General features: G+C 45.1%; 1 protein-coding gene across 1 annotated transcript in view; it reads left to right on the top strand.

The window, feature by feature from the left end:
- Window positions 1–17,362, top strand: part of LOC137646051 (uncharacterized) — an 82,083-nt gene that overhangs the window by 42,243 nt on the left and 22,478 nt on the right. The window contains exons 3-4 of the mRNA XM_068379202.1: window positions 2,200–2,326; window positions 16,111–16,275. Of these exons, the coding sequence (XP_068235303.1) occupies window positions 2,200–2,326; window positions 16,111–16,275 (292 nt within the window). The remainder of the gene's footprint in view (window positions 1–2,199; window positions 2,327–16,110; window positions 16,276–17,362) is intronic.

Genomic DNA, 17,362 nt, shown 5'->3' with positions numbered 1-17,362 from the left:
GAATTGGGAAAAAACGAAAAAATGGCAATCACCGGAAAATCGAACACATACCTATATATACGCCATATCTGGCTAAAAAAAAGATAGGCATGGGTAGCCAGATCATCTAGAAACACTTTCCAACACTATAAAAATATAAGTTTTGCGACACTACTTGCCAATTCCTTACGGTAACATGACTAAGCAAAAAAATGCAAAACAAATAAAAAGGGGCACTCGAGGAAAAATGGCTAACATTCTAATATACGGCATTTCAGAAAAAAAAAATTCAGCCACGTGCTAGGCAAACCATCAAGGCACATTTTCCGACAAATAAACATCTAAATGAATAATTACTCTGTGATAGTTCCTTAGTACGTAGTAATTTTGAAAAAAATGGGAAAAAACGAAAAAATGGCAATCACAGGAAAATCGAACACATACCTATATATACGCCATATCTGGCTAAAAAAAGAAGATAGGCATGGGTAGCCAGATCATCTAGAAACACTTTCCAACACTATAAAATTATAAGTTTTGCGACACTACTTGCCAATTCCTTACGGTAACATGACTAAGCAAAAAAATGCAAAACCAATAAAAAGGGGCACTCGTGGAAAAATGGCCATTCTAATATACGGCATTTCAGAAAAAAAAAATTTCAGCCACGTGCTAGGCAAACCATCAAGGCATATTTTCCGACAAATAAACATATAAATGAAATATTACTCTGTGATAGTTCCTTAGTACGAAGTAATTTTGAAAGAAATGGGAAAAAACGAAAAAATGGCAATCACAGGAAAATCGAACACATACTTATATATACGCCATATCTGGCTAAAAAAAAAATAGGCATGGGTAGCCAGATCATCTAGAAACACTTTCCAACACTATAAAAATATAAGTTTTGCGACACTACTTGCCAATTCCTTACGGTAACATGACTAAGCAAAAAAATGCAAAACAAATAATAAGGGGCACTCGCGGAAAAATGCCCAACATTCTAATATACGGCATCTCAGATAAAAAAAAAAGACATGCACGTGTTAGCCCAACCATCAAGGCACACTTTCTAACACATAAACATGAAAAAAAAATCAATAATATACGGCAATTCCTTACTACGTAGTAAATTTTTACAAATATTGAAAAAAAACAGAAATTGGCAACCGCAGTTAAATACCCAATATACCAATAATTACGTCGTATCTGACAAAAACAAAATCACGCATGGGTAGCCAGATCATCTAGACACACTTTCCAACACTAAAAAAGCAAAAGTTTTACGACACTATTTCGCAATATCTTACGGAAAAATGACCTGGCAAAAAAATGAAAAAAAATGAAAAAGGGACACTCGCGGTAAAATGCCCGACATTCTAATATACGACATCTCAGATAAAAAAAAAGACATGCACGTGTTAGCCCAACCATCAAGGCACACTTTCTAACACATAAACATGAAAAAAAAATGAATAATATACGGCAATTCCTTACTACGTAGTAATTTTTACAAATATTGAAAAAAAAACAGAAATTGGTAACCGCAGTTAAATACCCAATATACCAATAACTACGTCGTATCTGACAAAAACAAAGTCATGCATGGGTAGCCAGATCATCTAGACACACTTTCCAACACTAAACAAGCAAAAGTTTTACGACACTATTTGGTAATATCTTACGGAAAAATGACTTGGCAAAAAAATGAAAAAAAAATGAAAAAGGGGCACTCGCGGTAAAATGGTCCTCGTGGTGATGAACGACATTTTAACTAAAAAAAAAAACATGCACATGGTAGCCAAACAATCCACCAAGACTTTCCACAACTGATAACCTATACAAGTTGCACCATTCTACGACAATTTCATAATACGTAATAACTTTGATAATTATGCAAACTACCCCAGAAGGGTAAACTCGGACGCGAACGACCCCGACGCGTCTCAGAAATCGGGGAAGGAGTACAGCTACAGCAATGCACATCTGGACACTACTAGAGCGTGTAGGGGAGACACCTCCTGCAGGTCGATCACCCACAAATTCAGTCACGGGGGTGAGTCACGTGAGAAAAACCTGTTTTTTTTTTGACGCTCGGGGTCGCAAACGACCCACCGTACCTATCCAGGGTTAAACTGGGTATAAAGGTGTATATAGAAATAAGTTTTGTATTGTGACAAAATATTTATGTAATAGTTTTTTATTTTCCATTGCTTTCAGGGTCTTTGTGCTTCTGTCAGTGGCAGCCCATTGATAAGATTAGAAGTTGGGATGGGAGTTGGAGTAGATACTGCTTTTCATATATTTACTGCACGTTCTGTTGGTATGCTGCTTGGTGGAATGTTAGGTAAGTCCTCTTTTGTTGTTGAATGTAGTTGTTGAGTATCCTGTGAAAGCTCTTAGATAGCTGATTATTTAATATAGCTATGGTTCTGAAATATTGAACCATAATCTTTGTTTGTAAGTGCAGTATCATAAGTATATATATATATATATATATATATATATATATATATATATATATATATATATATATATATATATATATATATATATATATATATATATATATACATGTATGTATGTATGTACAGTATATATGTATGTATGTATGTATGTATGTATATTTGTTCTGACACAGATACAAACCTTCGCTATTTATAGGGTATTACTTTCGGCAATGCTGAAAACCAGCCAAGACAATTTTAGTGAGGGATAATTACCCCATCCGCTAGTTAGCGGGAGGGGGTTGGGGTAGACTAGCTACCCTGCTCACTCACACCTGTCGGTTGAGTAACCACTTTTGCTTTTGGCTCAGTAGAGTGCGGATGTGCCGTCTCTCTCTCCTGTTAAACAATCTGCCTTGAATTTATTACATTTTCTTTTTCTTTTGTGTGTATGGTTATTGTCCCGCTATGCGGACATCATGTCCAGGGATTGAAGGCCACCGCTGCGGCACCTTCATGTCGTCCGTGGAGACCTCACCCTTTATGCCCGGCTTGCCGGGGAACTCAGTGTTCGCGGGACAACACCTGTCCCGAGTGTAGGGAGTGGCCTGCCCCCCAGTGGGAGAGGTTTGCGGGTGAGATGAAGAAGAAGTCTAAACGCAGATCTTCGCTTTCGGGGTCTTCCTCGAAATCAAAGAAATCGCGGGTTTCCGCTTCCTCTACGCCCAAATCTCTGCGCGAAGCTAATCCTTGACCAGGCCCTTCCGGGGCACGGTCGAGCAGTAGCACAGGGCTTGTGACTCCAGGTTAACCCTGTGGGATAGACGAAGGTGGCGGCTCCCCTAGTGAGTCGGCTCCTTCTCTTCCCTCAGGGAGCGCCTGTTCTTTTCCAGACCTTGTGTCTTTATGGCCATCATTGGGCGTCGACGGTCCCCCTTTGAAGGAAGTTCTCCTCGAACTCCTCCAAAGGGGAGCAGAGAGAAGGCGGTCATCTCCTTCCTCTGCGGAGATCGATCCTCCTCTTCTGGGTGCAGGCGCTGTTGCCCGTCGATCAGGCCGAGAGTCTGGTTCCGACGCCGAGAGTTAGCTAACCCACCAGGGGTGTTGGCAGGGCTCTCTCCAAGGCAAGCTTCGTCTTCGGGGGAACATATCTCTCGTTCGTGAGAGAAGATTGCCTCTGTGCATCGGCAATCTCCTTACGCTTTAGGTTCTCCTCCAGGGGCGGAAAGAGAACCTTGTTATAAGCATAGTTCTCCTTCGGGCGAACTCTCCTCCCCTGCGGAGGAATTATCTGTAGACCTTATTCAGTCTCTCCCTCGGGCTGAGTCTGTTGAACGTTCCTCTCCGGAGGTTCATAGAGTGGAGGGGTGGGTAACCCCTCTCCACCCAGGACGTTCTCCTCCTCGGGCTGTGAGGAGACGTCTTTTTGAACCTGCTGGTTCTCCTCTCGTTGACCCTTCAGGGTCTCGTGACGATCACCCTTTGGGCTGGCGTGATCGTGAGCCTTTGGGCTCTCGTCATGTTGATCCTGTGGGTTCTCATGATAGCAGGAGTCCTTCGGGTCTCCGTCGCGCTGAACCTTCGGGCTCTTGCGACTTAAAACCTTTTGGTTTGTTACGCTGAACCCTTGGGCTCTCGTAACGACGGTAACGTTGAACCTCCGGGTTCTCGTACCGTCAGTCACGTTGATCCTTTGGGATCTCGTGACAGAGGAACCTCGATTGCTCGTTACGCTGACCCTTCGGGGTCTCGTAACCTGAGTTACGCTAAACCCTTGGGCTCTCGTAACTCTAGTCGTGCTAACACTTTGGTGTATCGTGACAGAGAAACTCCAGTTTCTCATTGCGTTGATCCTTCGGGTTCGCGCAACACAGTTCACACTGAACATTCGGGTTCTCGTGACCAAAGTCATTCTTTTTATGACAGAGAGTTTTCAGACTCTCGTTGTGTTGATCGTTCGCGCTCACACAACACAAGCTATCGTGAACCTTCGGGTGAGCGTAGCAGTGAGTTCTCTCACCAACCTGAGAGCTCTCGCGACCACGTCCAAGTTGACACGCATGGCCAAATTGGCACACACGACCAAGTTGGCGCGCATGACCGACTTGACGCGCACGACCATCTTGGCGCGCGCAAACAAAATGGCGAACATGGTGCGCGGGTTCATCCTATGGCGCGCCATATGTGCGAACATCCTGTTGCTCACCATGCGCGCGACCATCCTGTTGCTCGCCATGCGCGCAAACAACACACTGCGCGCCAGGTGCGCGAACAACCTCAGGCGCTCCACGACTGCGAAAAAGGTGCGCGCAATTGGGAAGGGCGCGCGCACGAGCCTCCTTCCGCCTACCAACAGTTCGGCGCAAGAGCGCACTACCATCTTGGCGCTCACAATCAGTCTCTCAAGCCCCTTAGGCCTCAACAGAGATAACAGTCGCCTGCGCGACCGAGCCCAGACCCTATCCCTAAGGGTAGGCCTTTGCCGATCTTGCCTGTAGAGAAGCCTCCATCAGACAAGAGGGTTAGGAAACCTGCCCAGGTTCCCAAACCCAGAGAGCAGTTCTTTCATAAGGACCTTCCCCTTAGTTCCTCAGGATCCTGTGACCCCCCGTGGCTTAGCACCTTATTCAATGTAATGCGCCAAGCCATGAGAGAAGTCGTTCCCCGCTCCCAGTCCTTAGGTAACACACCTAGGATTCCCTTGTCGCCTCCTCTCTTCCCAGGGTCCTCTCCTCCCTTCAATCCTAGGAGGAGTTCAGAAGATCCCGCACAGGCAGGTCCTTCTGGCAAGGGGAGACAGTCATCCCCTCGCAAAAGACCTCTGGAGGAGATTAGGCATGAACCTCAGGGTAGCCCCCTGTAGTTCAAGATGCCACAGGCCAGGCCAAAGGGGAAAAGGAAAAGGATTCATCCTTCGCCCCCAAGGAGAATAAGGTTACTTCCTATGGAGACTCCTTCCGTCCTTTACCGGTCGAGATAGTGTCTAAGGAGGCCCGACCTGCGACCGGATGGGACTTACCCCTGTACGGCAACGGACTTACATTCCACCCGTAAGCCGATGGAGTCCTCTAGGCCCTTGTGGACAGAGGACATCCGGCCTCGTGGGAGAGAACCGAAGGATTTGTTCACCATCCCCAAATCCTCGGCCAGGCTTCCTTCCTCACTGCCTCCCAGGCAGTCAGAAGCGAGCACCTCCCCAGTAGTCTCCCTATCCCCAGTCTATACAGTTGATGACTTCGACCCACTCCGGGCTCCTATGGATGAGAGCTTGGATGTGGAAGGGCAGAGCGATCTCGAGGACAACGCTCTGCCAGCATCCGCTAGCCCTAAGCTTACAGAGGATGAGAGGAAGGAGTCGGAACACGCCTTCTGGCAGGTCCTAGCCTGCATCCGTTCCATCAATGGACTTCCAGATCCATCGGCAGCCCCTCTAGATGGAAAAGAAACGGTCCTTGACCAGTTCTATGGCACTCAGAAACCTCATAGGACCAATGCAGCTTTACCCTGGTCAAAGGGGTTGAAGAGTACCAAACGGAAGGCAGTGTCCCAGGCAACTGGGTCCACCTCTTCTCTCTGCTCCAACTCGTCCTCCAAGCTCCTACCTACTCTGTACGTGTTTCAGAGGAGGTACTACGAGATCCTCGGGGAATCTCGTCCAACGCTGCCTCTCGACCACTCTATAGAGGCACTCTCGAAGGCCACCCCTTCAAGAAACTTAGGGGACTTTCAGTGTCCTTTTTGGCCTCTGAAATCCTAAACCAGGAGGTGGCGGCGAAGTACGCCATGCAGGCTACTTAGTGGCTGGATTTCTGGTTAGGATCCTTAGGACAACTGATGCGGTCTAAAGACCTGTCTCGAGAGTCCTCCAGGAAATCTTTGGAGACTTTCCTATTGTCTGGCACTCGGGCCATCGAGTTCCTCTCCCATCAGGTAGTGAACCTTTCGGCCAACACTATCCTGAAGAGGAGAGATGCCGTCATAGGTAAGTTCTATAGACATCTCCCTCAGGCCGAAGTAGCAAGACTAAGAAATGCTCTTTTCGAGGGCAATTCTTTGTTCCACCCCGAGGATGTCGAGCGTGTGGCAGAGAGGTGGAGGAAGTCCAGTCAGGACTCCCTTATCCGAAAGGTCTAAACAGTTAGACCTTACCCATCTCAGCCACAGCGGAAAGCACAGCAAAACCCGCTGCCAAAAAGGGCTAGAGACCCAAAACAGCAGGGTAAAAAGGGTGCAAAGCAGGCCTTTCACAGCAAAAAGTCCTTTCATGGAGGAAAGGGTAAGAAGGGATAGGGATCTGGCCAAGGCCGGTCCCAATAAGACAGGCAATCCTCCCATTTTCCCACCTGTTGGGGGGATGCCTGCAAAGCCGCTGGCACAGGTGGCTTCACCACGGGGCCGAACCCTGGACGGTCGAGGTGATTCGTTCAGGGTATCGTATCCCGTTCACGCTCTCTCTCCCTCCACTGACTCGAGTGCCGATTCCATCGAACTCCTGTGCGAAGGGATCTGCACAGGAGTTTGCCCTCAGGGCAGAAGTCCTGTCCATGTTTGAGAAGGACGCTCTCCAGGAGGTCCTCGATGGGTCCCCAGGCTTCTACAGTTGACTCTTTCTTGTGAAAAAGGCATCTGAAGGCTGGAGACTAGTCATCGACCTCTCGGTCCTGAACAGGTTTGTCGAACAGACACCTTTCAGGATGGAGACGGCCGACACAGTCAGACAAGCGATAAGACCCCAGGACTTCATGTGCACCCTAGATCTGAAGGACGCATACTTCCAGATCCCAATTCACCCGTCTTCCAGGAAGTATCTGAGATTCATGTTCAATCGGAAGCATTACCAGTTCAGAGTACTGTGTTTTGGTCTTTCCACAGCACCCCAGATATTCACGAGAGTATTCGCCCTAGTATCGTCTTGGGCTCACAGAGTCGGCATCCGTCTCCTAAGATACTTGGACGACTGGCTGATTCTGGCAGACTCGGAGGCGGCCCTTCTCCGCCACCGAGACGAGCTTCTAAGGTTTTGCCAGGATCTGGGGATCGCGGTAAACCTCGAGAAGTCTCAACTGCTCCCCTCTCAAGAACTGGTATACCTAGGGTTGCGATTAGACACCCTAAAGCACAAAGCGTTTCCATCAGACGAAAGGATCCAGAGACTGAGAGAGATAGCACAGGTCTTCCTCAGTTGGGAAGAGCTCCCGGCGCAGTATTGACTTCTCCTTCTTGGTCACCTCTCTTCCCTGACCCGACTGGTCCCCAACAGTCGCCTCAGGATGAGGTCCTTCCAGTGGTACTAAAATCCCAGTGGAACCAACACTCCGATTCCCGGGATCACCTAGTCCGCATAGGACTAGAGGACAGTGGGACCTCAAGTGGTGGCTGGCGGAGCTGAACCTCTGCAAAGGGGTCGATCTTCTTATCTCTCTCCCGGAATTGATGCTTTTTTCGGATGCATCTAAAGAAGGGTGGGGGGCTCACATGCTGCACCATTACATCTCCGGCCAATGGTACGAATCAGAAAGGTACCAGCACATAAATCTCTTGGAGATGAGGGCAGCCTTTCTGGTCCTCAAAGAGTTCCACCAGGTCCTGGCGGGGCACTCCGTTGTGCTGATGAGCGACAACACCACGGTAGTAGCTTATCTAAGCAAACAGGGCAGTACCGTTTCGCAGCAGCTGCGTCATCCTGCAGTAGAGATACTCAGATGGGCAGAGGACAACTCGGTGACTCTATCAGCTCGCTTCATTCCGGGCAAGCGGAATGTGCTAGCAGACAAGCTGAGCAGAGCAACTCAGATTGTTGGCACCGAGTGGTCTTTGAATCCTCTGATAGCCAACAAAGTCCTGACTTTGTGAGGTTCCCCGACTGTGGATCTGTTCGCAACGGCCATGAATTTCAGGCTCTCGTTGTACTGCTCCCCAGTCCCGGATCCCCAAGCTCTTTGGCAAGATGCTTTCCAACAACAGTGGGTAAACCTGGACACTTACTCGTTTCCCCTGTTCTGTCTGATGAGAAAAGTCCTCAACCAGGTACGAGCAAGCAACAACTTGCAAATGACTCTCATAGCTCCGCTATGGCATCACGCAGAATGGTTCTCGGACCTTCTGCATCTCCTCACGGAGATCTCAAGGGAGCTTCCTCCACAGCACGACCTCCTCAAACAACCACATGCCAACATCTTCCACAAAGCCGTAGCCTCGCTTCGACTTCACGCCTGGAGACTATCCAGCACCTCCTCACACAGAGATGCTTTTCGCAACCGGTTGCGAAAAGAATGGCTGGACACCTCAGGAGATCCACAGAGGCAGTCTACCAGGCAAAGTGGTCAGTTTTCTGTGGTTGGTGTCGTGGAAGGGGTATCTCTCCCCTCGATGCCTCTGTTCCAACTATAGCGGAGTTTCTTGTATACCTTCAGGAAGAAACGCTTCTCTCAGTCTTGGCAGTCAAAGGCTACCGCTCAGCCTTGAGTCTCGCCTTTAGACTGAAAGGAGTCGATATTTCCTCCTGGTTGGAACTTTCTTTGCTCATACACAGTTACGAGCTTACTTGTCCCCAGGCAGAGCTAAGACCTCCCCCTTGGAACGTGGTTCGGGTCCTCAGGTCTCTGAAGGGCTTCCCCTATGAACCACTATGCTAGGCCTCAGATCGTCACCTCACGTGGAAGACAGTGTTCCTGCTCGCTCTGGCTTCGGCCAAGAGAGTTAGCGAATTTCATGGTCTATCTGCTGATGTCTCCCACTCTAGGAGATGGGGGGAAGTAATCCTCAACTACATCCCTGAGTTTGTAGCTAAGACTCAAAATCCAACTTACTGTGTCCAGTAAGGAGTCTGAGGTGTTACTTATAAAGAACAGCAAAAGCTCGCCCCCATGTACGAGCACTTTTTGTCAGCACGGGGAAGGTCAAGAGGAGGGTCACGAGGAATACTATTTCCTCCTGGATAAGGAAAGTAATCGAATACACTCTATATCCAGATCCTCCTGTCTAACTGACCCAGAGCTCATGATGTAAGAGGCATTGCAACGTCTCTGGTGTTCAAGAAGAATTTTTCTGTGGCACAGGTATTGCAAGCAGGCGTGTGGAAGCGTCAGACAACCTTCACAGCCCACTACCTGAAAGACGTAACCCACAGGAGCATGGAAACCTCCATTGGTCCTGTGGTGGCCGCACAACAAGTGATCTAATGCCTCAGGCTCCTTGAGGGACAAGTAGGAGAGGGTTGATGGCTGAGGTTACCTGGGTTAGTCTGGGGTGAATGAAAGGAATGGCTGGCTCACTTTCCTCCTCCCCGGGGGGGGGGGAAGCTCCACAAGATCGAAGCATAGCTGACCTCACCCCTCTGGAGGTAAGATTCATTTCCCTTGTGCATCCTGAGTATGAATGAATACTTTGTTACGTCACCAATACATCATGAGGGAGGGTTTTGGATATGTCTTAGAATCCTCGAGTTCATGCATAAAGAGAAGCCACAAGTCTCTCACACAAGCTTCTGCAGGCCGCTATCATTGAGTTACCTTGTAACTACTTTTATTTTAGCGAGGGTAGGGTTCCTACTAATTAGATAAAAAATTAATCAGAAGGAACCCCGGGTCATGACCAAGGCCAGTTGGTAGAACTTCCTCCCTCTTAAGAGTAAGTCACCCTATATATAGCGAAGGTTTGTATCTGTGTCGGAACAAATAACAAATTTAGAGATAATTTGTATTTTTCCTAACATACAAACCAGGAGCTATTTATACAAATTGGCCCGCCACCCTGTGCCCCTAGAAGTCCTGCCAGAAAGCAAAAGTGGTTACTCAACCGACAGGGGTGAGTGAGCGGGGTAGCTAGTCTACTCCAACCCACTCCCGCTAACTAGCGGATGGGGTACGTAATTATCCCTCACTAAAATTGTCTTGGTTGGTTTTCAGCGTTGCCGAAAGTAATACCTTATAAATAGCTCCAGGTTTGTATGTTAGGAAAAATACAAATTATTTCCAAATTTGTTATATATATATATATATATATATATATATATATATATATATATATATATATATATATATATATATATATATATATATATATATATATATATATATATATATATATATATATATATATATATATATATATATATATATATATATATATATATATATATATATATATATATATATATATATTTTTTGGATTTTGAGCAAAGCGAAAAATCTATTTTTGGGTGATATGGCCATGTCGTCCTGATGGAAGGTTCCTTTAGGCGGCTTTCTAAGGGATATTTAGCTGCAGTGATACGCCCAGAAAATTAACCATAGGTCTCCAGAATTCTAACTCCTGGTGCGAGTATCGTTAATATAACTTTAAGGATATCGCATAAAATCAGGGGACGTATTTTTTGATACGGCACATGGCAATCTTCACCCCGAATAGATTTTACTCTTTGAGGGGGGGAAGAGTGGCAAAATGAATTTGAGCCGTTATCAAGGTTACCCGGTGGATCCCCTCCCTGTACTACAATGGCGTATTATTCATTGTTGCATTTAAGCAGGAATAGCCGCAGATAGAGTAGTTTCGGGTGGGGTCTTTCATTACATAGTTGTTTTACTCCTTTTGAAAGAAGGGAGGTTCCATCAGGACGACATGGCCATATCACCCAAAAATAGATTTTTCGCTTTGCTCAAAATCCGTTTTTGGGGCTCAGCCATGTTGTCCTGATGGAAGTTTACCAGAGAATTACTTGAAAGTACTATATCTGTGGATTTCTATAAGTACCTTTACTTTGCACGAGTTTCTTATATGGTCTCCTAGACCTTATATATATGACATTACCGTTATTTGTCATATCCACTAAGTTTGGAACTAACTTGAGGCTTCCTGCCCCTTGCAAGGAAATTGTCGACTTCGACTATAAGGATTCAAAGTTTGTTTTTCTGTTGGAACAATAGGGAAAATTTTGGAGATTTCCAGGTTGTTGTTTTAGAAATTTTACTTACAAGATTTTATTTTAGGAAAAATAAAAGGCTCTGAACAATTTTATTCGTACTTCAAATGGCGAATAAGACGCAGATACATTTATATAGTTTTATTTTCATAGACAAAATATAAAACAAAAGTAATGCATCAATGGAAAGAATCTATCCTGCATGTTTGAACATCTTGGTATATATATATTTTATAACCTGTAAGGGAAGAATATACATACAGGGTATATTAGTTCATTGGTAAATGCCACTCAATTTGTGAAATTAAATTGTTTGAATTCACTTAGATGTTGGATATGCTTCCACACTGTGTACAAATGTTCACACGGCACTGGTGTTATTGGTTAGATTCTGCACCTACATAGAACAGTCCATAAATCACCATAGTGATTTTTACTAAAAGGATTACGCTCAAAGGTGCTAACACCTGTTCACCCAATACACTGTTAAATCCCAATACAGTCCACTGTTCATTGCAGCACTAGACGACAGGTTTTATAACACTACCTGTCGCCACCACAAAGTGTTTTATCTCGTGCACTTGCTTCGCATAATGTTTATAGAAGACTCTGGATGGTTTCCAACCCTTATATGAACGGAGTCTATCAAAGTCCATGTGTTGAAAAAAGTTCGACGAGGAAGCAACTTTTCTAGGATCATGACCTGTGGGTGTACTGTCAGGATCCGCTCTGCGAATATAGTAAGTGAGTTTTGCCCTCAATTGTTTTAGGGATAGGTTCGATCCTGAGGTTTCGCCTCGGAAGAGCTGTCCCTCTTTGAAGTCTGAAGTTCTTCGAAGATAGACCTTAAGGCACTCTACTGGACATAGAGAGAATCCTCCTTCAGAGGGCAGATTCTCCAAGGACCCCATCTTTAGGTGGGCAGCTTGTTTTTGGCGAGAAAAGTAGGATCAGGAAAAAGATTCAGTTCTCCCTCTTCTGTGAACTGAATATGGCCTTCGTTCCTGGATAAGGCCACTATTTCACTAACTCTAGCCCCTGAGGCTATAGCGAACAGGAATATCACTTTTTGTGTTAGATCCTTTAGGGTACAATCCTCATTGTTCAAATTCGAAGCATAGTGCAAGACTTTGTCCAAAGACCATGATATGGGCTTTTGAGGGGTTCCTGGTTTGAGTCTAGCACATGCTTTCGGAATCTTATTGAAGATTTCACTTGAAAGGTCCACTTGAAAGGCATAAAGAAGAGGTCTAGTCAAAGCTGACTTACACGCAGTTATTGTGGTGGAAGCAAGGCCTTTTTCATGAAGGTAGATGAAGAAGGAGAGGCAGAAATCTATTGAAATTTCTGTTGGTTTCATTGTTTTCACAAAGGAAACCCTCTTCTTCCAAGACGATTCGTATTGTCTTCTAGTTGACTTTGACTTGTATTCTTCTATAAAGTCGATGTTGTCTTTTGAGATCCCGAACCTTTTCTTGGCCGCTAAGGTGAGAAAATCATGAGATGTAGGTTTTTGGTTCTCAAGGACGAAGCGTAGATAGTTGACTTCTGAACCAGTTGGGATAGAACTGGGTTCAGTATAGGGAACAGCTTCAGTTTCAGTTCTAGAACTAGAGGAAACCAATTGCTTCTGGGCCATTTGGGGGCCACTACTGCTGCTGTTCCTCTGAAGGATCTCAGCTTGTTGAGGACCTTCAGCAGGAGGTTGGTTGGTGGGAACAGATAGATGCGATTCCATCTGTTCCAATCGAGAGACATGGCGTCCATTGCTTCTGCCCGAGGGTCCTTGTAAGGGGCTACATATCAAGGTAGTTTCTTGTTGTCGCTCATTGCGAACAGGTCGATCTGCAGTTCCGGGACTTTTTCTAAGATGAAGGAGAGTGAGTCTGCATCTAGGGACCATTCTGTCTCTATCAGCTTTTGCCTGGATAGAGCATCCACCGTCACATTGCGGAGCCCTTGCAGGTGAACTGCTGATAAGTTCCATCTCTTCTTCCTTGCTAGGCGGAAGATGGCTAACATCATGAGATTGATGTTAGGTGATCTCGACCCTTGTCAGTTCAGACATTTCACTATTACCTCATTGTCCAAGACCAGTCTGATGTGGGCTGATCTGCGAGGGGATAATTTCTTCAACAATAGGAAGACTGCCATAGCTTCCAGGGTGTTGATGTGGAAGGTCTTGAACTGGTGCGACCAATTCCCTTGCACTTTCCTTTGATGGGAATGGCCTCCCCATCCTTCCAGTGAGGCATCTGTGTGAATTACCACAGAAGGTTGAGGTGGTTGTAAGGGAATTGTTCTTGTCAGGCTCTTGACCGTTGACCACGGCCTTAGGAGCGTTCGCAGTAGGATCGGTGTCAATCTTTGTTGATCTCTTCGAGCGTTTGATGCGTATCTTCTCCAGACTCCTGACGCATCTTTTAGTTGTGCTTTTAGCACTGGGTCTCTCACTGCTGCAAACTGGAGAGAGCCCAGTACTCTTTCCTGTTGGCATCTTAAAATCTTCTTGAGTTTCAGTAGTCTCTTGACAGATCCCGCTATCTCTCTCCTCTTTTTCGGTGGAATGGAGAAACGATGTGACTGCAAGTTCCAATGGATTCCTAACCATTGAAACTCCTGAGTTGGAGAAAAGTGAGACTTCTTGTGGTTGATCTTGAAGCCCTGGTGTTCTAGGAACTGAATCACCTTTGTGGCTGCCTGCAGACAAGCTGTCTTGGATGCTGCCCAAACCAGCCAGTTGTCCAGGTATGCTGCTACCTGAATGCCTTCTAAGCGCAGCTGTTGGACGACAGTGTCCGCAAGTTTTTTGAATATCCTTGGGTCTATGTTTAGCCCGAAGGGCATGGCTGTGAAGGCATATTTTGTCTTCTGTAGCCTGAATCCTAGGTAGGAGGGGAGGGGACGGCTGACTGGTAGGTGCCAATAAGCATCCGCCAGGTCTATCGAGACTGTGTACGCTCTTTTGGTAACAGGGTCCTTATGTGTTGCAAGGTAAGCATCCGGAACTTGTTGTTCTCGAAGAACTTGTTGAGTGGAGACAAGTCTAGAATGACTCTGAGTTTGTCCGAGTCCTTCTTGGGAACACAAAACAGCCTTTCCTGGAATTTGATTGACTTCGTTTTCCTTATTACCATTTTGTTCAAGAGTTCTGAGGTATATTCTTCCAATAAGGGGGTGGATTGTTGGAAGAATTTAGGAAAAGGGGTGGAATTTTGTTCCATTTCCAACCAAGTCCATTCTTGATTAGGCTGTGGGCCAGGGATCGAAGGTCCAACGATCCCAAAAGTGGGAGAGTCTTCCTCCTACCTGGATCATCTCATTGCTGAGATGTTCCTGAGGGATTTTTACTACCTTGACCACATCCTCCTCTACCCCTTGAGGGGTTCCTTGAGAAGCCTCTTCTTGAGCCTCTACCTCTGGGGCGAAAGGTAGTCGTGTGCCTCTCAAAGCCTGGATTGAACACAGGTGACTGAGCTACCAGCTGCTGGGGCACCATTTGGAAGGTGGTTTGTGGCTGGGCTACCATTTGGGGCACTGTGGTCATGGTCATGGTTTGATGCTTTGCAGGCCTGCGGGGCTTCTTTGTCTTCCTGTTTTTCGGTTGGGGACCAGCATCTGAGGATGATTTCCTCTTGGAAGACATGCCCCACTTCTGGAGAAGGTTCCTATTCTCCGTGGCGGCTTTTGCGATGATCTCCTGAACCAATTCTTTTGGGAATAGGTCCTTGCCCCAGATACATGAAGTGATGAGCTTCCTGGGCTCGTGTTTGACCATTGCTGCGGCAAACACATGCTCTCTACAGGCCCTCCAGGCCTTACCGAAAGCGTACATGTCCTTAACAAGGGTAGTCATGTGAGTCTTGGCTAGGACCATGTACATATCTGGGGTATTGGAAAGGCCTGCACACATCTCCATACAGTTCTGAAGAGACAAAGAAGCGGCTAGTCTCTCTTTTGTCTCCTGTTCCCTTCTCAAAGGGTGATCTGACAGTTTTGGAAGGTTCTCATTGAACTGTTGACCTGCTAGCTCTGGATCCAGTTTAGAGACTGAGAAGGTTAGATGAACCTCGTTCCATTCCTTCTCACAGGTAGGCATGGTTAAATATAATGGTCTGCATTCCTCTAGCACTGGGCATGGTTTGCCCGCGTCATCTGCTTTCAGATGATTAATAAGATGAAAGTGACGAATGAATGCTAGAAAAAAGGAAAATCACAAAAAATGGAGAGAATCAAAAGAGTTGGAAAGATACGTTGTAGATGTGTGTGTGGGAGAGCAAAGTAAATGTATGAAAAGGAATTGGGGAAAGTATTACGGATAGAATAATGATAAGTGACGGACAATAATGATGTGAAAGAGATATCATACTAATACCTGTATGCATGATAGGTTATATCAGTGAGGTAATTATGTGAAAGTGAATGAACATATCAGTGGGATAATATAGTGAATGTGAATACAGGTTGATGACGGATTAAACAATGTTAATCAGCTGATTTAAATGTAAACAATACGTGAGATTATAATTCGCTATATTTTTAGTTATAAATACGATACTAAAATGTGAATATTAGGCTACCGCTGAAAGTAATACCCCTATAAATAGCTAAGGTTTGTATCGTTAGGAAAAATACAAATTACCTCCGAATTTGTTATTTTTGAGATTAGATATTGTATCCTATTAAAATATAATTCTTTGTTCTTTGTGTAATTTTTTTTTACAATTATATTAGACAATCATACTTAAAAACTGTATTTCATAGGATCTCTGCTGTTCGACATATATAATCGTCAGTTCTTGATGTTTGTGAGCCTTGTGTGGGTAGCAGTATCAGTGACAGTGCTGCCTTTCACTGTACCAACAGCACTTTGGTGGACATTTACAACCACTGCTGCCTTGGGTGTTGGCCTCGGTTTCTTATTTACAGGTGAGTAATTAGGCATAAATTTTTGGTTATACAAAATGCACACCATAATGTATAAATGTCAGTTTTGTGGTCGAGAGCTTTTTCCTACTCTATAGACTTGTTTTATTTCATAAAAAGGTTAGTAGAGCAAGTTCTTGATTATCTATGAAGATTCATCTTACCATTTTAAATAAAGTAATATGAACAAATTTAGAAAATATTTTCCAACCCTCATGCAATAAAGCATGACCATAATGTGTACTCTTTTTGTATGAATAAAGGGATTTTGACGAAGGAAAAATCTATTTCTGGGCGAGAGACCTGTGCCGCTCCATGAAATGCTCCTTTTAGCATCATTTCTAAGGTATATAACTGCTATATATTACCAGAGAAAAAAGTTGCATTGGAATGCCAGGGATGAACCCAGTTCGCTCACCTATATAAGGTGTCGGTATAATAACTGGGGCATGAAAACCACTGTCAGAGGTCTCTTGCCATTTAGATATCTCCTCTTCAAATACCCCCGTTACTACGAGGTGCCGTTCTACATTCCACTACTGATCGCTACTACTACTACCTCCACCCACGCGATCATCTTCACTCCTCATAGCACCCAAGCTTGGGCCAATTCTGGGTGGGTGTTCACTGGGCGGCACAGGTCTCTCGCCCAGAAATAGGTTTTCCTTCGTCAAAATCCCTTTTCTGGGCTCAACCTGTGCCGCTCCGTGAAATAGTACAAGAGAAATGGTCCCAAAGCTTGGAAACCAACACCTGAGAAGGAAAATAAATTAAAATCTAAAGTCCAAAAAACATGGTTTAATGCAAATTGTATATATATGTAAATATAAAAGTATTCCAAAATAAGTTGTTTTAACAATTCCTTATCATAAAAGGTAGAAAAATAAACAAGATAATTTACAACATAATGAATTCCAAATCTATGGAAGTAAAAAGGGGGAGAGCAATACGATGCCCAAATAAATGCCGTAAGGTTAAATAACTATATACAATCTGATATCACAAGGGTGCAATCCAAGTGAAAAAACAAAACAAAACTACAGTAGGGACAATAAGTAAGGCAGGTAGAGGGAAAGTGAAAAAAGATAGA

Source organism: Palaemon carinicauda, chromosome 8 (assembly GCF_036898095.1).
Source record: "Palaemon carinicauda isolate YSFRI2023 chromosome 8, ASM3689809v2, whole genome shotgun sequence".
Taxonomy (NCBI): Eukaryota; Metazoa; Arthropoda; class Malacostraca; order Decapoda; family Palaemonidae; genus Palaemon; species Palaemon carinicauda.
This window is presented reverse-complemented; position numbering and strand designations above follow the sequence as displayed.